This window comes from Antedon bifida, chromosome 1 (genome assembly GCF_963402885.1).
Source record: "Antedon bifida chromosome 1, ecAntBifi1.1, whole genome shotgun sequence".
NCBI lineage: Eukaryota > Metazoa > Echinodermata > Crinoidea > Comatulida > Antedonidae > Antedon > Antedon bifida.
Window position 1 is genome coordinate 24,542,326 of NC_136226.1, and position 26,080 is coordinate 24,568,405.

General features: G+C 32.2%; 2 protein-coding genes across 3 annotated transcripts in view; both read right to left on the reverse strand.

Annotated features, from left to right (window-relative positions):
* Positions 1-11,654, reverse strand: part of LOC144847152 (carnitine O-palmitoyltransferase 1, liver isoform-like) — a 31,473-nt gene extending 19,819 nt beyond the window's left edge. For both annotated transcript variants that reach the window (XM_078703606.1, XM_078703605.1), the window contains exons 1-2: positions 11,572-11,654; positions 822-991 (exon numbers count right to left, since the gene is read on the reverse strand). In XM_078703606.1, coding sequence (XP_078559732.1) covers positions 822-962 — 141 coding nt within the window. In that variant the 5' untranslated portion in view covers positions 963-991; positions 11,572-11,654. The remainder of the gene's footprint in view (positions 1-821; positions 992-11,571) is intronic.
* A 595-nt stretch (positions 11,655-12,249) lies between these two features.
* LOC144846734 (neurobeachin-like protein 1) overlaps positions 12,250-26,080 on the reverse strand; it is a 108,815-nt gene continuing 94,984 nt past the window's right edge. Inside the window, exons 35-51 of the mRNA XM_078703569.1 lie at positions 25,172-25,323; positions 24,522-24,658; positions 24,016-24,219; positions 23,489-23,613; positions 22,935-23,075; positions 22,023-22,153; positions 21,392-21,498; positions 19,992-20,109; positions 19,504-19,718; positions 18,992-19,084; positions 18,678-18,787; positions 18,311-18,483; positions 17,840-17,934; positions 17,426-17,542; positions 16,682-16,846; positions 15,972-16,123; positions 12,250-15,415 (exon numbers count right to left, since the gene is read on the reverse strand). Coding sequence (XP_078559695.1) covers positions 15,238-15,415; positions 15,972-16,123; positions 16,682-16,846; positions 17,426-17,542; positions 17,840-17,934; positions 18,311-18,483; positions 18,678-18,787; positions 18,992-19,084; positions 19,504-19,718; positions 19,992-20,109; positions 21,392-21,498; positions 22,023-22,153; positions 22,935-23,075; positions 23,489-23,613; positions 24,016-24,219; positions 24,522-24,658; positions 25,172-25,323 — 2,413 coding nt within the window. The 3' untranslated portion in view covers positions 12,250-15,237. The remainder of the gene's footprint in view (positions 15,416-15,971; positions 16,124-16,681; positions 16,847-17,425; positions 17,543-17,839; positions 17,935-18,310; positions 18,484-18,677; positions 18,788-18,991; positions 19,085-19,503; positions 19,719-19,991; positions 20,110-21,391; positions 21,499-22,022; positions 22,154-22,934; positions 23,076-23,488; positions 23,614-24,015; positions 24,220-24,521; positions 24,659-25,171; positions 25,324-26,080) is intronic.

The following is a 26,080-nucleotide window of genomic DNA, read 5'->3' on the forward strand; positions in this document are numbered from 1 at the left end:
TTAGATAGAAAATAATAGTAAACAAACTAATAGTGAAGTGTAGTATATGATAAATACCGGAACTTAAACAAGATACTATAGATTACAGATATCAGTAACTGTAGGTTTTATATTGCCATTATACACTTTAGACAATTCAGTCAGTTGTGTTTCAGAAAAACGAGCTAAAATACTTGAGTCCAGTATTGTGCCCATAGAAATTAACTGGTCCATTTATAACACACAATGGGCAATTAAAACTAACAGATTTTTTAAGAGCATTGACTATTAAATTTGCATGCTCAAACTTATATAAATAATATAATTATTATGCATACAAAAATTCAGTTTGTACCCCATGCATAGAAGAAGACACTAAATATTTTATTAATATATTTGGTAAAGGGGTGAATTCCCTAATTTGCTTAACAATGCAGAAGTTGTTATATAAGACAGAATCCTTGTGTTCATAGTTATTGTTATTTACTGAATCAGCTTCTCTTTGAATTATTTATGTACACAATGGTATATCCATGGTAGAATGACTGTAGCTTAGGTTATTTAAACCAATTCCTTTGGTATCTTGCTTTGTATGCTCTTACTGTAGAAATAAACTATTTGTCAACATAATTAATAATATGCAGTAAAAAACCCACAGTATAGATTAGCTAATTAATAGTTAAAATTACATGAGCATTGCATTTAGTATACAGTAGGTATGAGAACAAGGCTAGCCCTACTGGACAGTACTTTTTCAGGATGGGCGTGTGGCCTTACTGTATATCTTATGGTGGGCTTATCAGTGTAAAATAATATGGTAATATAATAATGAATGATCATACTCTAAATCTGCTTAACCGTTTCTTCCAAGATCTTTTACTGCTGTCATAAACTGCTTTCAATGCTTCATGGTTTAAACTGACATCAATACCCTCACCCGTGACAGTAAACTGGAAGGCTACGGCCTGATGCGCTTCAGCCATCTTGATTTGTTGATTGCCAAGAAGGGCACCTGAAAAATATAAAAAAAGATTGAAGAAGGCTGCTACTGTAAGAACAATATACAAGACCAACCAATTATAATTGTTAGTGTACAACACAGGAAAAAGCTCAGGCATATTGCACAGTAAGTTAGCCTTACCTGACCAACGCAAGCAAAGATTGACTTACAGTATCTTGGAAACAAGCCAATCATGTGTCTTATTTTATACTTTGCTAAGTATAATAACCATACTCAGTATCTGACACCAGTATCAATGTTATTGCCTCCAAAGCAGAGCTATAAATATTTTATTAACATGTAATTGTTTTATTATGTAATTCATCCTTCCTTCTTGGTTAGTTTTGATTTATTGAGACAGATATCCTGTATGTACTATCCAGTCAATTTGAGATAATTTACAATTCGATTTTCACGAGGCGACTTTCACCTCATGAAATTATTTGAACTATTCCACAATAAACATTCACTAGTTGTATATACTACATTTTCGTAATTGTACAGGTTGTTTTTCTTTTGTATACTATCAAACTTTCAACTCTTCAACTTGAGTTAATGACACAAAACTGAATTTACAATTGCGTATTGAAGTGTGATGATTATGACTGCAGAGTAAATATATACTACCAGTAAGTTTAATGGAAAAAAGATTAACTAACATTTATCAACAAATTGTATTAAACCAATGAATGACAGATAGTGCTGTATTACTCAATCAGTTTAAAATGTCAAAGTTGTGGAAAGTATCAAGATAATCTATGCAATAATACAACATTAATGTTTACTATGCTTTTGATTCTTACATTTAAGTAATGATTTAAACCAATTATTTCCAGGATTTTACGATGTATAGTACTATTACCTTATAGTCCCAGGGAGCCTGAGTATGAATGTTGTTGGATTATGTACTAGGATTGCATTAACAATGGATTTACTGATAAGACCCATTCCCTACAATCTGTGACGCTTTGTAAAAATAATGCATTTAATTACTTTAAAAACATTAAACCAGGTCATTCCTTGACTTAAATGTACATTTTACTGTAGTGTATGGTAAATTATGATAAAAAGAAAGAAAAAATTATTAGAAGCGCTTTATTTTTCACATTTAATTAAAGACAAAAAAAGTTATCTGAATAGGACCATAGTATTTATTTTTACATTAAATGTAGTTTGTGACCTTAAATTAGATCTAAAAAACGTAGGGAATGGGACTTAAAATCTTGCGTCCAAAATTAAGCCTAAATTTTGGGTGGGGTTATACTAGAATTGCATTAACAATGGATTTACTGAAGTCTTGCATCCATATTTAGCCTACTGTACATGGGATAGGAATATACTCTAAAAAACATGGGTCTACTCTATACTCTGTATTCTGAAAAGTTAAAAAGTATCAACAATTACTGTACTTTATTAACCAGTTATTGACTACATAATTGTACTGTAAATTTACAGTTCTGCCCTGGCTTTCCAATGACTTGCAAGTTAGCATTTTGTATGTATTTAAATAATAAGGCTACTTAATCTAATAATTATGCACAAAAATATGAGAATACAAAATACTAAAAACAACAGGATGCATGCAGGGTGCGAACAATAAAGTACATAACAACACAAGTAGTGTCTACTATTGATCATGATTCAGACCTGATCTGAGTACGTTGTTTAGAATACAGTTGTAAGTGCTTAAAGTACTTTGAATACTGTAAATCCAGGAAAAATAAAATATCAAGTTAGATCTAAACTCATTCAGATGCAAAGTGGAATTACTCAATCTTTTTTTGATAACTACAGTAGTTATTATTACTATCTATTGCAAATTATTTTTAATCTATTTCTAAATACTGTAGTACAGTACTTGCATTATTTTCAATTAGTTTGTTTACAATGCAAAGTCCAATTGTATTGGCAAATGCATTTATCATACTGTACTGTACACTATGAATGATTAATAACATTGACCATATTGACTAATCACTTTTGGTATGAGGTCAACAATATACACAACATGGACATTAATGTATGTGTACAGTATTAATGCTGGAAAATTATAAATTGTATTTTGTTGGATTCAATTAACCTTCTCCTTAAGCACTATAAAACTTCATGTGACAAACAAATGTGATGTGCCTATATATGGACATGATGATGTCATATCACTACCATATTTGGGCATAACACTACCATATTTGAGCACATCACATTTATTTTTGTCAAACTAGTTTGATAGTGTAAACAGAGCTTTACAGTAGATTAAGAATAAAAAGCTTAAGAAATGTCTTTTGCAATGAACTTTAGTAAACTATTGATGTTAGTGTGAAGACTCATCTACGTTGGTGTCTATCAAATAGAATAGAAAACAATTTCTGATTTACAACACAGTAAAATTTAAAGAAGAAAATGTTTAGCTTCAAAAGTGTAGACTTTAAAAACTACTGTGTGAATGATACAATTTAATTGTCAATTCAATTCAATTATAACATTTGATTATGGAGCACCTATAGTACAATGGCCAGTTACAGTACAATCCATTCTGTTTCTTTAAAAGAATGTCAATGAATACAATACAACAGTTATATTTTTATTTATTTGCTTTACTATTATATTTACATTATTTATTATAAATTTTGAATAGTAATAAGTTGCAGTGCAGTACCCATAGAGGAAAGCTTTAAACTCCCATGACCTACCTACAGTACCCACCCACTTCCCTTTTCTGTGTGATTAACAATTTTATATTTTAACAACTCTAATGTATCTATTGAATATATACTATAGGCTAAACCCACAAATCTTATCAACAATCACCAAATAATTTTATCACATTTCCGGGTCATGTAAACAGAATTAACATTAATATCTAGTTATAATGATTTGCTATCAGACTTTATAGACGAAACTATCTACTGCACACGTCTGTATACAAAAGTACAGTATAAATTTTACATTTTTTCTATCAAATAGTATTTTTAAATGCTAAAGAGTAATTTACTTTTACTACACTAGCAACCCATACTGTACAATGGCCCATTTTAATTAATTTATTGCTTTTATTTAGAATATATACAGTACAGAAATTTGTATTTTTATACAATGTACTTTTCAATATGAATAATGATGTTACCTACTTTTAAGTATACAAGCATACAGTACTACATTTACATGTTAATCAATTCAATAAGGCAATTCTAGTTTTAAATATTATAATCTATTCATTTATGTTTAAAGAAAAAAATAATACTTATTGTAACTAAAAAATGGTAGTAATTTTTAGGAAGTACTGTAGGCTTGAAGGTCAATCAAGAAAGACAAACTATAGCTGTATTAATGCGATTACGTTTAATAAGGAGACTTCTTGTTATCGGTATGGAAATCTATGTATCTTTGGGCATTGCAGACAAAATGATGGTTGAGATCCCTTACACGGTTTATTTAGCTCAGTGTCAGAATGTACACAAAATAGTACCTGCATAGTATTTTCTCAAAGTCACCTTCACAAATGTGCAGACTAAAACAGGTCATACTGTACTGTACCTCTTACTAATGATATGAAAGCTATTTGGTCGTTCATTCTGCTAATAAATTCAAATGATTATATGAGAGTTTACAGTACCGTATCTAATTACTGTAGTAGCATTTTACAAAATTCCAACAAGGAAACATACATAATTATAGTTTATACTTATATTATGTAAGCATAAATCTTGATAAATGTATATATGTACTTAAAAATGTCTGAATGTGAATAATAGATCAAACCTGGGTGAAAATATGATAAAGCTTAATATATTTTTTTAGTACGTTACAATGTACAGTGTACATGAAAATAATGAACTTAAATTGCTATGCTCAGTATTAAGTAAAACAGTTAGTAACTATAAGTTGTTTTGATAAAATAAAGAATTAAATGAAGTTCAGTCTGTTTCTCATTCAACTAGAGGTCATCTTTACAGTTAAAATTGTCATGGCCTACTGTAGGTTAAATTTGCGGAGAGATACTATACTGCTGTGCCTTCTCTAGACATGTTGTTTTATTGTAGAACTTACAGTATATCTTTTTGCTAATTTAAAATGCTTAATATCAACAATACATATTTTTTTTTTAAGTCAGGGGCCAAAACCATCCACTAAAATGTGCACTGTGAAAGTAAACCTCACTGCTTTGCTTTAACTTCCATTTTTGTAAAGTACAATACAAGCAAGAATACATCTGGTATGCAGGAGTACTGTAAATTTGATTGATTCGTAAGAGGAGGCTTCCACTAATCTTTTCCTGGTTCAGACCTATGGAGTTGTATACCGCGTACAATAAAAAAAAAAAGCATAACTCCATACTGTAGGTCTGAACAGGCCCTAAGTTTAAAATTGCTATCAAAATAAACTAATACATTAAAATGAATGATACATCTAAGATACAGTATATGGGACAAAGTAAAAGAAGCCAAATGGCAATGGGCCAGCATGAAGAGAAACAACAGATGGACCAAACAATTGACAGAATGGCAGTCGAGAATCAGCAAAAGAAGAGAAAGACCAAAACACAGGAGAGATGGTATGGTATGTCATACCTTATACAGTTACAACTTTCATTTCATTTCATTTCATTTCAAAAGACATTTATTTTCCTCCATAGCAATACAGTACAAAATAATAAACAAAAATGGTAAGGAATATAAAAAATGGGGCTAAGACAGCACAGAACAGAAACAAATGGTACAGTAGAGGCTTGAGGAGGGCTACTGTACACCCGACAGGGGATGATAGAGCCCCGGTAAGGTAATGATGTTAAAAAACAAGCTAGAAATGCCCTAATTAATAATAAAAACAAAACAGTACCTTTGACATTTCTGCTACGTGTTGACATTTTGAACGTCTTCCATCCGACTATACTTACAAAATAGTAGTACTATTTACTGTACCAGGATATTTAGTATAGAATTCTCACTAATACTTAAATACCAGGATAAAATAATGTAAGAGTAAAGTACAAATGGCTATTCTCAAGCGCATTAACATCTACTCCACTCTACCAATCAGATGACAGCTCACAGTGACAATTTACATTTTTAGGTGATCATTTAGAATAAAATGATCACCTATTGTTATTGTATAAAATCTTTATTATTATTTTTTTTCTTTTTTTTTTTTTTCTTTTTATTGTTTCTGTACACTATTTTGTGTAACAATTATCTCAAAAAGTTTAATGTCAATGATTACAAAAATTTCAGAATATCTTTCAAATAATATAACTTAATCCTAATAAGCTTTCCAGCGTGATCACTCATCCGTGACGACATTTATACGCCATTTTGCGAAATCACATTATCAATCATATCTCCATAATTCATTATCACATATTAATGAAATTCACTACACGTAAACTTCAGATCAAGGGTAAAAATATTAGCAAATAAAAACGCACGCGCACGTAGGTTCATGCGCGTGATATCGCGCGTTAAAAATTTAAAACGCTCAAAATTAAGTTTTGATCAATTTAGAGCATGAATTAGGCCATTTGCGTGTTTCAAAAAATTACTGCGCAAAAATGCGTTTTTGCGCGCGCGATACTTAAAAAGCGTAAAAAATATGAATTTTTTTACAAATCTCATTCTACTCACCATCCTTAGTACATTCACCAAATTTGAGTCAGTTCCGACTTAAAATAACGCTATACGAGCACGTTAAAAATGACAAAATGCGCACATTAATTTTACAAAAGTTCTGAAAATGGTGAAAAATAGGTCTTTTTTAAAATGAAAATAATTCTTCAGAATGCAAGATGACCCCCGATTTTTTTAACATATTCTGGAAGCCATTGAGTTGTAGATATGAATTCATGTACACATTTTACGTACAAAATGTTTTGACGTCATCAAATGGCCACTTGAATTTAAAAATTAGGATTTGTTATCTTTTTGTGTAGATTATCACATTCAACAGAGCGCATCTTGGTTATGTGTGCTCGAATTTCGCACAACTTTCAGTATGTGCTTGCTTAATTAATTATCTTTATCATGAGTTGACACTATCTTCATTTTAATGACGTCATCACGCGTAAAAACTTGAATAACGTAGGCCGTGTAATTTCACCTTCGCAGTAAATTTGAATATCTTACAGCTCTTCAGAATTGAAGGTTACCTTGATGATTATAATTTATTATGAAAGCTGATGAAATGTAGATATTAATTCATGGGGCATTCCACAGTATTTTTTTGTTACGGACGGGACATTTTTGAGAATATAACTAGACATATCTTAGAAATAAAAAAGAATACAAGATTCAAAGTAGAATAAATGTATACATATATGGCCAATGTTTATTATGAAAGTCAAAAAAAGAAAAAAGACTGTACAAAAAAAATTTTATTATGAAAATTGTATGCGTCGCGGATGGGACGGCAAATGGACATGACTTTTGAGAAGGTTTACGTATTGTAATATTTCTCCTCATTTAAAAGAGATTTTAAAATTTGTTTTGTATTATTATGTTGCCAGATAGTTGTTTTAGATAACTGAATGTTAATTATAAAATTTGAACTGAAAATTTATTAATAAATATGATTTATATGTCGTTACGGACGGGACATTTCTAACGTCGCGGACAGGACAACTTTGTCCACGTTAAAAAATTGTATAATTTTGCTATTAAAAAAATTTAAAAATAAGTTTTTTACATCAATGTAATCTTTTATTTACAAGTCAAAATATAATTCAACCTTTGAAACACTGTTTAAAAGTTTATGTCAAGTGAAAATATTAAAATTCATAAATATGAAATATTATTTATAAAATTAATTATTCGAAGAGTTATAACGAGAAGCAATATTGTAAAATGTTATCAAAATATTTATTTACACTAATATAAAAGTTATGCTTGGCATATTAAACAAGACTTCAAGATATTAACACATTTAAGGCGAATCTTTAAAAATTGGCGTTGGCGTTTGACGTCTGAATTTGTTTTAGTGAATAGTGGATCCAAGTTGCATCTGAAATTTCCTTGCCCTTCTATCCTTTCTTGGATTTAATAACTGTAGGCCTACTTCTATTAAAATTCAATCTTAATTATTTAGTATCTGATTTATAAAAGGTTTTTGGTTGCAAATTCACCAAAGAATAAAATCTACAAAGCGATGACCGCACCCAATACTCCCATTCATACTGGTCATGTTGTTTTGGATTTAGGTATTGTTCTTTTGTGGGTTGTTGTTTTAAATACAGACCACAATGTTTTGTGATTAATAAACAACAGTTAACACATTTGTACAGTACTTCTCAGCCTACAGTACAAAAACACTTTTTAATTCTTACAATATTGTCATCACATCCATAAAAAAAATGTCCCATCCGTAACATTCAATAAATTTTGATAGTAATGTTTTTTTAATAAAAAAATACAAGTTTTAAAAAACTTGTTTAAATCTATTGCAATTTAATATCCTTAGGAGTTGAAAATTAAGATTTAAAATTAGGAATTAAATAACAATTTTAAAGCCATTACTTCACAAGTGAGGAAAAACCCCCAATCGAAATGTCTCAGAAGTAACAATTATGAATTTTGAAATGCAAGTATGAAATTAATAAACAATTTTAATATTATGAATAATTGGAGCTTACTTTCAAAAAAAAGTAACTGCAGTATATTTATGGGCAAAAATGTTAACAAGATGCATGGTTTTATTATGAAATAAAAAGAATTTAAATGATATGTCCCGTCCTTAACAAAAATGTCTGTCCCGTGCCTACGAAAAATGTCATCAATATATTTTTGAATATGATATTTTCACCAAAAGTTTCAAAATATTTGTTTATAATGTATTGCATATAGTTTTAAAAGGAGAAAACAAAATATTAAATTGTGGTATCAATACTTTTAACTGAAATGTAAAAAACACCATAAAACTACTATTAAAATGTCGCCGATGGGACAATTATGAATTGTGAAATGTATATATGAAATTTAATAAACAAAATATGTTATAAAATGCTTGAATATGTACAATAGGGACATAGAGTAACTATATCTGGCAAAAAAATGTTTAAAAGATGCATGGTTTGTGAAATAATTAGGATTTAAATGATACGTCCCGTCCGTAACAAAAATGTCCCGTCCGTAACAATATATTTTTGAAATATGATATTTTCATCAAAATCTAAAATTTTCAAAAAATTTGTTCATAATATAATGAGATATAGTTCTCAGGAGGAGAAAATGAAATATCAAGATTTTTGCATCATTACTTTTAAAATAAATGTAAAAAAACCGCCTAAAACGTCGCGGACGGGACATTTATGAATTTGAAATGGATGTATGAAATTAATAAACAACAAAATTTTAATTAAATACTTGATTATGTATTATTGAGACATAAAGTAACTATATCTGTTGAAAAAACAGTAATAAGATGCATAGTTTATGAAATAAATAGGATTAAAAATGTCCCGTCCGTAACGCCAAATATGACTTTTTCATATTTAATATTCAATAACTTAAAAAATCAATATCAGAAAAATAAAAAAAATGTTATTTAATAAACTTCAACATGTCTACTTTAAGAAATGGCCAAGAGTTACATCAAAATCAGTAAATGAAATTTTTAAACCCACGGACCAAATACTGTGGAATGCCCCTCATATAAAAATTAAGCCTATCGGATGTTGTGACGTTAACATATGGCCAGTTGAAGTGAAAAAGTATTTTTTTCATATTTTTCGTCAAAGTTATACACAATTCAAAGAGCGCGCACAGCGCTTCTACGTGCCAAATTTTTCAAATCTTATATTTTTTTGCTCAATTAATTGTCTTTCGAAATTGTCATCTTAAAGTTTAGTTTGATAACGTCATCATGCCAAAAAATTAGAACATGTGTGTTCCGTAATTTCACCTATGCTACACTGTATATAGATATACAGTATATACTGTACATATTGTATATGGCATATAGGCACAACTCAGCACTATAAGCATATAATAGGATGGCATACATCAACATTTTCCGATCGTATGTTAACGTACGTGCATGTTTAAAAAAAATTAATTTCAGTAAAATGATAAAAATGATCACCTATAATTCGTCAAAGTGACGAATTAAATTCTAGTTTGGAATTTATGTTTGTTTATGAAATATAATTAGGTCTTTTTACATTATAATTCTACAATTGGCTAGGTACCCTTACAACCCTAAATATTCAAACAGTAAAAATTGAAATAATAATATAATAATATTAAACAATATGAATAATGTTACAAACATCTACCAGCATTTGTAGTACAAATAAATCCAGAAAAAATAAATATCAATATATTAACACCTGAATAATTATGACGTTATAATCAGAATGGCAATGCTACAGTACTACAGGAACCCAGTTTCATTTCCAAGAAAGTAAAAGAGAATTCTAATCAGATACAGTACTGCAGTTATATTGTATACACTACAGTATGTGTCATGGAGGTTCTTAGACTTTCTACTGTACAGTACAGAACAGTAGGCTAATATGCAGAATATACCCATGTGCAAAGGGTAGTATAGCATCTGTTTTAATAATGTTTACAAACACCGGGCTTGAGGTAAGTTTGGGATGGAATGATCTTTGTTTGCAATATTTACATTCCAAGTGCCATGATGCATTTTCTTTAAAGGTCTGTTTATAAAGATACAGTAGTCCTAATACGAGTCATGGTTCGGAGAATCCGGTACATGAGTACTGATATCAGTACCGTTATCAGTGCATGTACTGGATTCGGCAAACATACTGTAGTACAGAAGGCTACAGAGGCCTGGCTAGAGCTACTGTAAAGCAGTAGTACCTAGCCTACTGTAGTATGTAGTACTGTAGGGTGTATGTGTTACTGCACAATTTAAACAATTTTAAATTGCGCAAGGATTTCCTATAATTAAACGGCAAATTAAAAAAATTTAAGAGAAGCCATGGCATGGGTGTTATGATGAGCAGAACGTTGCGAGGTAGTGTGACAGGATCTTGAGTCCCGGGGCTTCTTCTTTTTGTGCCTACTACTTTCATGCTATTTTGTATTCAAATTGAAATTGTGCAAGTAAACCCTTGCACATTTTAAATTGTGCATAACATGGATGGAGTAGGCCTAATAATAACTGTATACTCCTATGACTATATGTGTGGTTTGATTGAATAGGTCTCCTACCCTGTCCCAGCCGTCTTCCTTGACCTTGTCAACTTGTGATTGTGTATCCTTTATTTTCATGCAAACAATTGTGATTGTGTTGACATTTCTATTTTTTTTTTTTTTTTTTTTTATATTATATTATTACTAGGCCTACATCATAAGAAAAGAAAATCAAGAGATGAGAATTTGAAATGGTATACTATTATACACACACATATATTGCTAGCCGTCTTAGCCTAGCCCACCCCTATCCTCTTCCTCCTCCTCTATCATGCAGACCGTCGTCTGCAGACGACCTAAAAGAAGGCTGGGATCTGTATAGCTCATCCAGGCCTAGCTTACTTATCCTGCATTTGGTTTGGTCTTTAACGAACTACCGACAAAATAATCATATATTATTTGCATAATGTATATGCTTTCAAATAAACAAAAACAATGTCTTACCCTTATATTAAAACACCAGATTATACAAATATTTAGCAAGAGCTCCAGCTTTTTTTTGTGAATGAACTGCCAAGCCCCCTGGGCAACAACTGGAGAGGGCGCTAGACAGCTGAGAGGAGCAGAGCCATATATAGAGAGAGAGTTACGGCATTGCGTTCACGGATTTTAGAAAGTCACGTGGTGTGCACGCCGGCCATGTTTGTGTCCAACTATGCCTATATATATGTCGTAACTCTCTCTCCATATGGCTCTGGAGAGGAGCAGAGCCATATATAGCTATATATATATGGCTCTGGAGAGGAGCAGACCTCAGGGAGACTAGAGAGTGCCACAATAATATGGCTCTTATTTTAAAAGAGATAGCCATACATGGCCAGCTATGTTTTTACAAAACATCTCTATATCAAATCATGCATACAATAGAAAGTTACTATGATCACACAAATTATCAAAAAGATGGCTGTTATATATATCTTCGTCTGAATCTCAAAACATATTTTGCTGATGATTTTATTTCATTTAAATTAATTTTCTTTCTTTTTACAGCAAAAAAAAAATCATCAAACCTGTGCTTTTTGTAAATGTCTGTACTACATGTAAATTTAAATATTAATAATATTTAATACAAAACGTGAGACCATAATTTATACAATTACATATTTATTTATTGACATCTCTTTTATTAGTAACAAATATAAGCATCTTATTTTTCATTGCACATACGTTTTTAAAGTTAGAATCATTCCTTCATAATTCCTTTTTTTTGTGGTAAAATTGCAAACATAAATTGATAGAATAATCACAATAAAGAGTAAGTAAATATTTAAGCAAACAAATAATAACAAAGTTATACAGAGGAATACAGAATTATTTCTAGCTAAATATTAAAATAATTGCAAAATTTGTTGAAATTGTAATGGTATAATATTCGATGGGTTTGAGCTGATCAAACGCTCCTCTTCTTATAAAAAAAAGCATGGTTTGTGGGATTTCCCTTTGCAGAACAAACTGCAGTAACATTGAATAAGAGGCTACAGTCTGTAAGTAGTATATATATTAATTAATATTGTTAAAAAAATATAAAGATAAAGCAAGGGAGAGTAACTTCCCTGAGTACATACAATTTTGCAGAGCAGTAAAAAAAAAAATAGTCCAATTAAGCAACTAATAACAGTGGCGTAACAGCTATGAGCACTCACTGGCTAAATCCAGGGGATCAACATTTTAAGGTGCCCACATCCTGGACAGCCTCAGTGCAATTTTCTAGCATTAGAGGTCCCCTTATGAGTGCTAAACCTGGGACCTTTGTCCCCTGTGTTACACCACTGAATAAAAAGTACTGGTAATTTTAACTATAGAAAGTCAACAGTGAGCTTGTCAACAATATAATATACTTTATATAACAACTGTATTACTACTACAATTCAAACTAATTTAAGTAGTAGGACTACAATAAAGCATTTATTTAATATACTTCTTTTATTGATAATGATTATTATAAAATTGATTTAAATCAAATTTAATATTTAACATACATTTAATTTCATTGGTAGAATGCAATAATCTATCATATATTTCTAAATTTGTTTTCTATATAACTGTATACTAAATTTGGTTTTAATCCTTTTATTAAGATTAAAAACATAAGTATTGAAAGTATAAACATGAAATAATCAAATTTAGTACAGGTAGTGCTTTCATCTGTGGTCACGGTGGACACAAAGTAGTATAACAAGCTTTAATAGGTATAGTAAATTGATGTAAATTTAAAAATCAATCCAAAGGTACTTTTTTTCGGAAGCAAGACCGTTGCTAACTATCATATTTAAAATGAAAGAAATTACTTGTTTACTTGTTTCCGGAGCTCAGCGGTGCTGGGTCCGGAGTCGAGGCTAGGCTATGCCTATAAGCCCCTCTTGATAATTACATCAACTCTTGAAATGTATACAAATGCATTTAAATTATTGCTTAAATACAATAAAGTAATCTACTTTAAAAAAATATTTAAGCTGGATTCGCTTTCCATTTGATGCAAATAAAATATAAGGCATTTAATTATATTGTAAGAATTTGAAAATATAGGTCTGCGTATTATTATACTTTGAAAATCTAGATATAATAAAAAATATATGTATCTCTTTTTTTTAATTGGCATCTAACTTCAAGGTATGTAGCCAAGTTCACATTAAACTTATGTCAATTGTCTAAGTAATAATATTTTCTGTAAAATACATGATAAACTACAGCAGTGATGTTACAGTTCACGGTACATGTTTCATTTTATACACAGTTGTCTAGACAATTTTGATTTACATTCATTGAATGTGCTTATATATAATGTCATTGAGCAATTAACAGGTAATGAACAACTAGGGTTAAACAAAATGTACAGACTAAAGCCGATTTTCCACTAGGCGAATTTGTTCGCGCGAATCGAAATCGTCATGCTATGCGCATGCGTATTCCAGTTTCTGTCTGTCATACTCCCTTCTGCGACGAATTCTAGTTCCTTTGATTTTTCTCTGCAGCGAAATTTACTAGTTCGAATTGTTTCTTTTTTTTGTGAAGCAAAATATTGCGCAGCCAATCAGAGCTCAGGAAATAAGCTATGACGCTATCATGAGCACTCATGCGAATTGAAAAGCTCAGCAGCCATGCGAGGAACATGAACGTCGCAGCTATTCGGTCATGTAGTGGAAAGAGAGTAGGCGATTTTTTTCTCTTCAAAACGTTGGATTCGCGCTAACAAATTCGCCTAGTGAAAAATTACAATCAGAAATAATGTGTAAGGGAACATACACTTCTGAAATTGCTCATAACACAAGGTTAGCAATTGACAAAAGCTCATCTTGCTTATACTGTATACAGGTAAATAAAAATGTTTTTACAATTTGATTAGCAATTTTTTTTCTGGTGATCTACCGCTCTAGCGGATCACTTATTATGTTTATTATTGAAGCCTTTGGTCAATTTTACTAGGCCTATCCACATTTTCTATAAACTTAACAAAGTACACATGAGTAAATGGTTTCTTTGGCTAAAGGCACTTCCTGAAATTACAAATAGAAATTTAGAGCCATGGCCTAAAAAATGATATATATATATAATGCTTTTATTTTTATCAAATGCATCTTTTTTAAATTAAAAATTTGGTATACAATGAGTAAATACACGATATTAAAATTGATAATGTATAAAACTAAATAAACAAAGAAATTCTCATATTCAATGTAGGAAATAAAACATTCCCTGATTAAATATGCAGCCAGCTCTTGATTTTAACATGATTTGGCCCAAGGACTTGTGTACAATGAGAAACCTAACATTTCAGTAGGTTAATTAATTTTGCCAAATTGTTAATGACATAACAATCAATATGAGTTTCATACACATTTTGAACTAGCACAGCATGAAGATCAAATTGCTACTCAGGAATCTTAAAATTAAGTAGGTTAAAGGTCACAAAATGGAAACAATGTTGCTAGGTGGACCTACAAACCATTTGCAATGATCTTATTTGCAATGACCTCATTTGCATAAGGTTCTGTTCGTCACAAAATTAATAGCTTCCTCTTCATTGTGCGATAATACATTTTTTAAGGAACCAGTTAAGAAAACAATTGTATCGTTTTCACAGGTAACAAACATCTTGGTTAAAAACTTGTTCTAGTCTGCAGTGCCAAGTTGTTTTGATTTTGAGTTCTTCCTTATCTCATTTGGATTTCCAACACCTAGTATGATAAGCTTGCCATCACGTAATCCAACAAAGATGTGACTGCTCTTTGGGGCTAGAGACAGGCACTGGATTGGTACATTTAAAGGAATCGTTGCTAGCACCTTCAGCCTAAAAAAAACATGACAAAAATATTTGTTACACAGCTACAAGTGCATTAAAATTTCACATATTATACTGCAAACCATCTGCTGTTTTATCTTGTTATGGTTTTTATCAGGGAAGAGTTAAATATTAATTTAACTCTTCCCTGGTTTATATACAGTAATTTTTTAGTATTAGGATCATCACATTTTTTCACAAGCTTTATTGGGTATCTGTTTTGAGGGGACACCTTTGCAAGCTTAATAAGTATTCATTTAATAGGGGTGTCCTGAATAGGTGTGTTGGCAGTAGTGTATACAGTATTGCCCCTTAATGTCACCTGAATAGAGGTGATGGACTAAAGAAGTTTCATTTCATTGATATACATTTATTTATCAACAGTTTGAGATACTATAAACATAAATTGATTTACTGTATCAAACAAGAAAATAAGTTAACTGTTGATAGGGTCACAAGCCTTATCTCGTGAAGACCCTATGGACATAACAAACAAAAAACAACAAAAAGGTAAAGCTTAATGCAAAATCTAAATGTTCTGTATTTAATAAATGAATAACCATACCGAAATGTGTCCCATATCTTGAACACTCCTTTTTGATCCCCAGTCAAAAGATGGTTGTTGTTGTTGATCTTAATGTCTGTTAAGTTACCAACATTATCTTGACTCCACAGTTGTTTACCATTTATTGAGTAAACATGCAAACTGGACAACTCCTAAAAAACAAATAACATTTTGTTGTCAAAATACTGCAGGACCGTAGCCACAAGTACCATTGGTTTCAACCTGACCACTTTTTGGCAAGAGCCTTTGATAACCCCATAGCCTGCGCAAGGGATTGTTCCCTCTTGTTGCAACAACCACACCACTTTAATTCAAATTGCTACGGCACTGTACTGTATTCCATTCACACATAAATTTCAAGAGTAAAGTTACTTAAGCTGAGTTACTTAAGAGAGTGGGTGGCCGAGCGGTTAAGACAGTGGAACCGTAATTACGTAGCAATAACGGCAGGGGTTTGAGGCTCACTCACTCCATGGTTCTGGTGGTAGAACGAGTCTTCTCGGATAAGGACTATAAACCGTAGGTCCAGTGTACACATCTAGCTCGTGTGCACTTTAAAGAACCTAGTACACCTTTTGAGATGAGTAGGGGGTTACCCCGGTGTATTAGTACATCACAGCCACTGATTATAACTGGGCCCTCTGGGAAACCAGTCTTTGACTGAAGAGGTCGCCCAGTATAAATAAAATATTTCAAAAGCTTAGTCTTACCGTTACAGGTTTGTTGCCTTTCAACTGCTGAGAGTGTAGTACGATATGACCTTCTTCAGAGATGGCTAGTCTTGGGATGTACAGCCTGAGCCCTTGTTGACATTCAGGTTGCAGAGTTCGAATGTAATGCCCTTTGCGTACAGTGTGGATGATCACTATACCGTCCTGAAAAACAAAAATTATACATAACATAAATAAAGATAAAATAACAAAATTGTTGATTTTTAGTAAGTATTATTAGTAAATATTTGGGGACACGGTGTATAGTTATTGCTGGTTTTTATAACACACTAAACTAGATTATTGTCATTTGATTAGATGTTGGTCACATAATATTCAATCAATATTCTATTGAACTTTTAATTATGTCATCTAGAGTGCAATGTCGTTATATGCAAGTATTGTATTTGTTTTGCATGTTCATTTTTGTGAGCAGTGAGCACAAAACAATTCTAGGCTGTAGTATGTGCCGTCTATAATTGTTCGACTCTGCATCCAAAGTTGGAGTGCTGCTTTTTCGAATATTTTAGCCTCTTGTTAAAGTAGGTATACTATAAAACAAATAATGAATGTTTTATATTCATGCAATGGAACAATAATTTCATTCATCATTTGAAAGATGAAAATTTGTTCTATTTTCAACTCATGAAATTATTTGTACCATTGCACTCATTATTTGTATAATAGTTTGACTAATAATCAGGTATTGACACGATTCAAGGTCAACAACACTACTGTACTTACCTTTGCAGCTGACACAGCCATGTCTAACTCAGTACTTATAGCCACATGGGTCACCTCATCATCATGACCATAAAGTACCTGTATTGGTTTATTGTTCAGTCCACTTGCCATTATTCCCTATAAAAGCAAGAAAGATCGTATAATTACACAAGACAAAAAAAAGAAAGATCGTATAATCCAAATAAAACTAAAACTGTAACTGTTAAAAAGGTGATGAGTATGAGGTTTTTAAATCTGGAATATGTAGGATAATTCAAAGCAATGCTAATCATAAGTGTGGTTCTCAATGAGCATTACCAAAAAGGAATCAATGTATATTTTCTTAGTAATAACAAAAAAAAGTGTATAGTATTCCACTACTATATTTGCTTTGGCATACAATTTATGGCAATTCATTTAAAAAGAATATCTGACCTGAAATGTGACCTCCCAAATCATGCAAGTTGTGTCACGTGAGCCAGTAATCAAGTGAGTTCCACAGTGATCTAAAGCTAGGCAGGTTACAATGTCTGTCAAAAACAAAATTTATATAAGCAAATCGACAGAACATAAGAACATGTAAACAGGTGTATTTATGTAAAATATAATCAATTGAGATTACATCAATATGAAAAAGATAAAGCAGAGTGAAATGTTGTAAGGTGTTTTTCCGATTGATCACAAAATCAAAACGGTACTGGGTATGACGTTCTTGTCACCAACTAGTCATCCATTCATAGAAGTACTGATGTAGTAGTCTATCAGTACAGCGACTAGAATGGACCCAAGACATGACTTACTACAACTTTTTTTTAATAATTTAATACATAAAGTTTGCAGTACACCACGTATGTAGTTCTGAAACACTAAAAAATCCTAAGACACTGAAAAAAAAATAATATGTACCTATATGACGAATGACATGGGTCACCAGTTTGCCCTTTGACACACTGAGTGCTCGGAGACTGCCATCCCAATGACCACCAGAAAAGAGGAGCTTTGAATCGTGACTGGTCACAAAGAGATTAGAGGTGATTTTGAATCCTGGAGAGAATGGACCACCCACCATCTTTCTTGTCCTGAATCAACAAAAGTTTGTTTGTTTTATTAAAAAAAATATGAATTATTATTTCTGCATGAAATTCATAAAACAAATGTCAAGTCCAGCTCAGTTGCCAAAGATGTATTTTTTTTAAATTGCAAATTTTCAAGTAAAGTTCAATTAAATTTAGTACAAGTTTGCTTTTACTATATTTGATCCAATTTAACTTACTTGGCATTTAGGAGTGATGGATCCCTGTCAAATGTGAAGAAATATGAAACATATTTATCGTAAGGTAACCAGCCATGAACTCCCATAATGCCTCGCTCACTAACTGTTATCTGTAAGAAAATAAAGTATGAAGATACAGATTGTTGTCACTGTAAAACCTTGAAAGATGTGGATGAGTGAAAATATAACATTTCATCTTTAACCTCTTGAAATTATTTGTACCATTGCACTAAAAAACATTCATTATTTTGCATACCATTCAACTGTCTACTCACTAAAAATTGTTAAAATAATAATAATAATAATGTTAATACCATGTTGTCTGGCATGCCATGTTGTATAAATGATCTTGCTTGAGTTCTAGGCACATTAACATACACCAGTGGCTCACTATCAGTGGCAGACGCCTGTACATATAAAATGTATTTATTTATTATTTTGTTCAATGAGAAAAACAAAAACAGTGAAATGATAGTAGGAACAAAGATAGTAAGAAAGAGGAAAGAATAGGAAAGAAAATGAATTGCTTAAAATAGTAAATAAATAATCTATAGTTATTTTGAATTCTATGGAACTGGAATGTATTTTTGTACTGTACATGTATAGTCAAAGGCCCCAATGATCAGCCGGATGGGGCACCCTCATGAAACATGGTTCACTAAAATGAATGACATTCAAACCCATAGATGATTGGGCTCTTTACTTGATTTGTTTTAATATATATGTACATGCCCGAAGATTTTAACAGACTCGGAATAATTAACTAAATTTCTTTTGCATAGAAACAAACTTGGTTTATTTCAGATAAATGACTGATAGAACTGACCTCAACAAAGAAAGCCTTCAATTCACTTAGATGATTGAAGAGATTCAGTACACCTTGTTGAGTTTTCAGTGTCTTTCTTGCGGCTTCCTCTAGAGTGAACCGAGGTGGATGAGGTTCACGCAAGAGCTGGCAAGGTGTCTGTCCAAAATTGTTGATCATCCCTTCCAATGCTACACGGTCAAATTCATTGTCTATTGCATCAAGATCTACGGCTCCTAAAAAAATTGTAAAGGTAAAGGTTAATACTAGTCCTCAAGCTTAACTGGAAATTCGGGTTAGGCACTTTACGGCCCCACGGCAGCCAGCAGTGCAGCGCCTACCAGATGATAATAGATTCTGAAATTTATAACGTGCCAAAACATTATCAAAGTCAAAGTGTAACCCGTGTGATTTTGTAAATCATAAAGGATATCAAATTATTTAAAAATGAGTTTAAATTTGAAGATGGTTAAAGAGGATAGCCAAATAAGAAGCTTAGATATACTAACCTTCATATGTGCAGTAATAAAACACATTAAGAGCTTCGGCTGCCTCTGACCCTCGTTGTTTGTAGCCAAAGATGAGATCAATCCAGTGATGAAGGTTTGCTGACACATACTCACACTCCTAAAAAAAACAATTTTGAAGTACGATTACGTTATGAGCCAATATGACACTGATTCTGATATCATTCTTTATAACACACCTGTTTGTATAAGTAATATCTAAAGGTGATAATCAAATGTAAGGGCGTGTGGCGCAGGGTGTTGGACTACTGATCGTGAGACCGAGGTTCGAATCCAACTCGCCGCATTGCTTGTATCCTTAGGCAAGATACTTTACTTAAGTTTGCCTTACTCCACCCAGGTGTATAAATGGGTACCCGGTTAGATCAAGACACAACTTTGCGCTGATTACTAGCTGCATTATGGGAGTATGTTTCCATACGTGTTTGATCCAAAAAATGACTGGGGTAATAATGTTCAGCGCTTAGAGAAGCTTGCTTGTAGAGCGCTATATAAGAATGGACTATTATTATTATTATTATTAATCAACACATGCACAATTTCTGTAAACATTTTCAGAATTTTTACCATGCAACGTTGTTGACCGCTTGCATTTGGAAATCAAAGTGTTGTGTGCGCTGTCTATAACTGTTCTACTCCACGTCTAAAGTTGGAGCACTGCCTTTTTTAATTAGCCTAGCTTCTTTCTCATTAAATATTCTCACCATCCAACTCATAAACATTCATTCTTTGTATAATAATGAATAATGGCTTTATTCATCTTGTTCATATACTGTACATGGTTTACATTTGATATTATTGATAAGTCAATTATCAATTGAATGAATTGTATGTTACCAAAATTGAACAAATATTTGTATTGACTCCTGTGAAATGTATCTCTTTGCCAATGCCAGTTGATGTTTTATATATTATATTCTTATTTCGTTTATGTATTTTTTTAAATGCCTAGAGCTTCAAATTTGTATCCAATTCTCTGTCTTATGTCCTGCAACTAATTTTGTTTTATACCTGCAATGTTGTATTGAATATAATAGATAACTTGAACTTGCTATCATAGCATACAGAAACTCTAAACCATCCAATTGTTAAACTATCTACACTATCAAACTAGTTGGACCAAAAAAACTGTGATGTGGCCAAATATGGTAGTGATATACCTAAATATGGTAGTGATATGATGTCATCATGTCCATATATGGGCACATCACATTGTTTTGTCACATCAAGTTTGATAGTATAGACAGAGCTTTAGATAGTAGTATAAAATGATGGCCATTCGCCAGTAAGTAAAACTGTGTTTCAAATTTACAAATATTGACACCAAGACATAATTTCGCAGATAAAAAATGTAATATTCACAGAATTAGAAGCAAACTTACAAGGGCCTCTCTATGTTTGTAGATAAAATCAACGGCTGAATTAGCCCACTTTGGTAGTATGACATCATTCACCTTTTCTCCTGTCTGAAGGCAACCCAAATCAAACCCTAAAAGAATAATGATTTGTCAATACAGAATTAACTTACCAAATCATAATTATCTTATTTAGTATTAAGTATAGTAAATAAGAATAAAATAAATAATACAAATTAATATAGATATTTTAAAACAAACCGAAAACAGTAATTCCAAAATTACTAATAATTCTAAAGATAAATGTCTGTTTATCATGTTTTTAAATGAATCCCTCAATATCTTTGAACTTCATGCCAGGTTGTAAAACCCAGATTATACTTCAATCTAGTATATACAATATTTTTTTGAATAAACGTTCCACTTTGAATAAATGCCACATGCAAATATACACATTTCTATTTGTAGTAGAATTTATTGATTGACATGATCTACAATTTACCAATAAACGCCTCCCCCTCCCCCTTAAAAACCTTTCAGGGGAATTTATTTGAGGGAGGAATTTATTCGGGGAGACGAATAACGAATAGTTTTATTTACCAAATAAATATGGTAAATTAATTAGATAAAATACTTCTTGCAATTATGTTCTACCTACCATTGCTATTTTCCAGAAATTCTGGCAAGTAGAAGAATTCTGGAATGAGTTCCTTGACATCATTTGGATTGTCCATCAGTGTTCTCCAGAGAGAAGGAATGGAATGGAACTGACGATCAGCACAGTCAAATCTAAAACATGGAATATTTATAGTTAACACCAACAGACAATATTCATAAATAAAAATAATAGTAGTAGTAGTAGTACTTTTTTTAAAAAACTGTATACAATTCTTTACAATAAACCATTAATAGATGATTGCCTGTGGGACGTTTCAACTTATTCTCAACAAACCTTCATCTGAACAACAGTGGGTTCTCGCTGTCTCATATATATGACCACATCATTTCACATGAAAATCTGAAGAACCTCAGCAAATCGCAAACCAAGTTTGCCAATAGGGGGCACTGCTCTACAATTAGCAAAGCTACTCCTAGCAATTACTAACATCCAGTCATTGCCAGATGAAGATTTGTTGACAAGTCGAAAGATTACACAGGCATGTATCTATTAATGGTTTATCATACAAATTTTATACAAATAGTAGTAATAGTAGTTCATTTATTTTTTGTTGTTCATTTATAGTTGTTTTGTGTTAAAATGATCAGTTTAAAACTATTGAAACTATTTTGATAAACAAATTATCTATAGTATTAGAACATGAGTATATCCTTGTCATTTGATTGGAGGATTGTAAGTCACATGATATTCAATAATACTCAATTGAATCCATGCAACATTTTTCGTATATGTTGTGTTAAACCAAAATTAAATTTTCTCAGAAATAATAAATCCAATTTCTTTTCTGGACTAGCTAAATGTGGACTAGTATGTGGGCTAGAAAACTCCACAGCTAACTAGCCCGGTAGGAAATAAAATGAACTACTAAATCAGTTACATAAAACCACTCACTTGTCACTTTGCAGCTGTATGTGTAAGGTAGTAAATGGTTCCATACGCACCATGTAGTGCATCACCCCTGCTGGGTTTGAGTAGTGAGTACCATAGTGAAACTTAGCAATGGTTCCACTGGGATCTTCAAAGTTATCATATCTATCATTGTAAAGCAAACACATTGACATACACTCAATTTATTTTAACATTTCAACATTTGGTAAAAATATTTTAACAATAATTCAGAAAATGAATTGAAAGAAGAAGAACAATCTTGTGTTGGGCAAGTCTGAAACAAATTATTTAAAAGATACGAATATCACACACGTGTTGTCCATGTTTAATAAAAAAATAAGTCAGTGTGCTTTTATCATTTGGAATGGTTGCAATTCTAGTTGGCTCTTCAACCACCTGATGGAGCACCTAAAGACGAAGACCACTCCAGAACAATAAGTTGGTTGCTGGTGTTGGCCAACATTCAAACAATAATAAAAACTCTATTGCATTGTTGGATATTCAAATTAGATTATTCAGAAACCAAAGTAAGAAAATAAAATTTGTTATGAACATACTTATCCTGAACTCCGGCAATATTCTTTGGATTAACAACACCAAGAGGTCTGGTGAGATCACGAAAGACTTCTGGATTTGAAAGATCCAAAGTCTCACTGGTATAATCAGCAAGAACCCAAGGAAACTGAAAAGAACAATAAAATATATTTCCTAATGAAACTTATTGCAACTCAGGTTTCCAGCTTGTCTGTCTTTTCATTCACTATTTACAAAAGTACTTTTTTAAATATCTTCTGGTCACATCCACCCATTTTCATGTTTTACAATGATATTCTAATTGATATAAAGTCAACTCTCTCAATACTGGACACCTTTGGGCTGTCGTAATATATCTGGTTTTCTGCAAAGTCTGGTATTTGGAGTGTTTTTCATGGTAAAAATGAATTTGGGACCTTTGGAACAGAAGAAAAGTCTGGGAGAGTTTCTGGTTTTCAGAAAGTTCAGTATTGGGAGAGTTGACTGTATTATGATTTGACAGTGGACAACAAACAATAAAACAAACACACACAAAAAAAAAGCAACTTACAACATGGTATTGGCTGAGGTCATTGTAACTCCTCCCGGCGATTGTGTTAAGCTGCATGAGGTAGTCAAAGTTAGAGATTTCTCTTAGTTGCCATTTCTGAGTAAGGTTGGAAGCCTTGAGTAGATCACTTGGTGACTTCACACCAAAATAGCTTATGTTTGTAGGACGTACGCTTAGAATACGGCTGTATACATGGTTTCGTACCTGTCATAACAAGTTTATAGTGTCAAATTAAGATTGATTTACTGTTTAACTGAATGCAGTAGAACACATTTTTGGGACACTCCTATTCAGAGGACACCCCCAATAAGGGGACACTTTCCTGTGAAACAAACACTATGGTCAACTCCTATTCAAAAGGGGAACCTTTGTTGGGTCACAAAGGTGTTCTTTTAATAAGGGTTATACTCTAATATGGAAACCCTATACCTTCTATCTAAGATTTGTTTGCATACCCAAAAGAGTTTAAAATAAATAAATTGAAGAAAATAAAATAAAAAACTTACTTTCTTATCTTTAAAGTTAATAAAATAATTTGTTTGGTCAATGAAGAATATTTCCAGAGCACTTCTTCGTAAGTTGAATCGCCTTAAGTGAATCTCTCGTAGTTGAGATATTGACCACTTAAAATCTTGACCACCACCTAAAGAACAAATGAAATATATTTTATTTACATAACCAATGAAATATAATTGGTTATGTAAATAAAATCAACAACAAATCTTTAGGCCTACCTATTGTGTACATTCCATCACTTCCAGAAACCTCCCATCTTAGAGAAATATATTTCTTCATCTGAAAACTACTACTACTAATGGTAATTATCAGGAGACATCATGGAAGATGACATAGGTTGTTATTGATGTGAACAGTACACTGATTTTATCTTTCTCCCTATCACCTGCTCCGGTCTGACTCTGGCAAATAAATTTGCACCTCAATGTTTGTTTTCACATGGCTATGCCCCAATACTTTTACTCGGTATGTGCGTAGCCACGTGGTGCGTCATGAAAAGAAAAAGTTGCTAATGCTACTGTACATGCAAAACCTAAACTAAACTGGAGCCGGTGTGAAAGACACTTAACACTTGGTCTTTGCTCCTCAATACTGATGTAAAATATTTAACTAAGAGACAGATAAATAACAAATAGTTTACCTTCGACTTTATCAGGAGACATATCATAGAAGATGACATGGTTTGTGTTGACCTCTAGTTTACCGTTTACTACTTCCATTAACGTTATAAGTGAACAGTCAACCGATTTCACTACAACTTTCTCCTTAGCACTTGCTCCTTGTTCCTCAGCACTAACGTAAAAAAGAAATTATAACATCATTTTCTTCTATGCTAGAAATTACTCACAGCAGCACATAAAATACATTGTTAAATAAGCGATATTTGTTTGTTTATAGATAGTTTAGATGATTCCAATATGACACAAATCAATCCATCAAGTGACATGCTTGGTGGCACATGGAAAACATATTACAGAATAGAAAGTGAACAGAAGAGGGCCTACTGTTGTGGTTCAACTGAACAGGGGTGGCGCCAGGATCTTTCCGACGCGGGGGCTAAATTCCCCGACGGGGGGGCTATGCGAGTGGAGCGAGCATCACTTGGCTGGGGCCAGGGGGCCGCCAAGGGCCCCTGGTGGGGTCCGGGGGATTCAAGCAACGCGTTATAGCGTAATTTGAGGCCGTTTTAATCAGATTTAGGGTAGCCAATTTTTTCAATTTTGTATGGTACATAAATAAAATACTGTGTGAAAAACACATTGCAAGAGGTCCGGTACGATGACTGTGTAAATCCATTCTTTCAAATTTAAAAATGAAGTTTTTAAAGTTCAATATGCCTATCATAGACAATATACGCGAACGTTAAACCTACCCACGGGCCAAGAGGTATATCGTTATAATCGCAGAGACGTAGGCAGGTTGCTGTCTGGGGGTGCGAAAATTGTAAATGCGCGAGATATCCATGGTCTGATCTGTAAGAAAATTTTGAAAAATAGGGCTGCTAGGTCCCCGGAAATTGCAATTATACATTGATATATAAAACGAAATT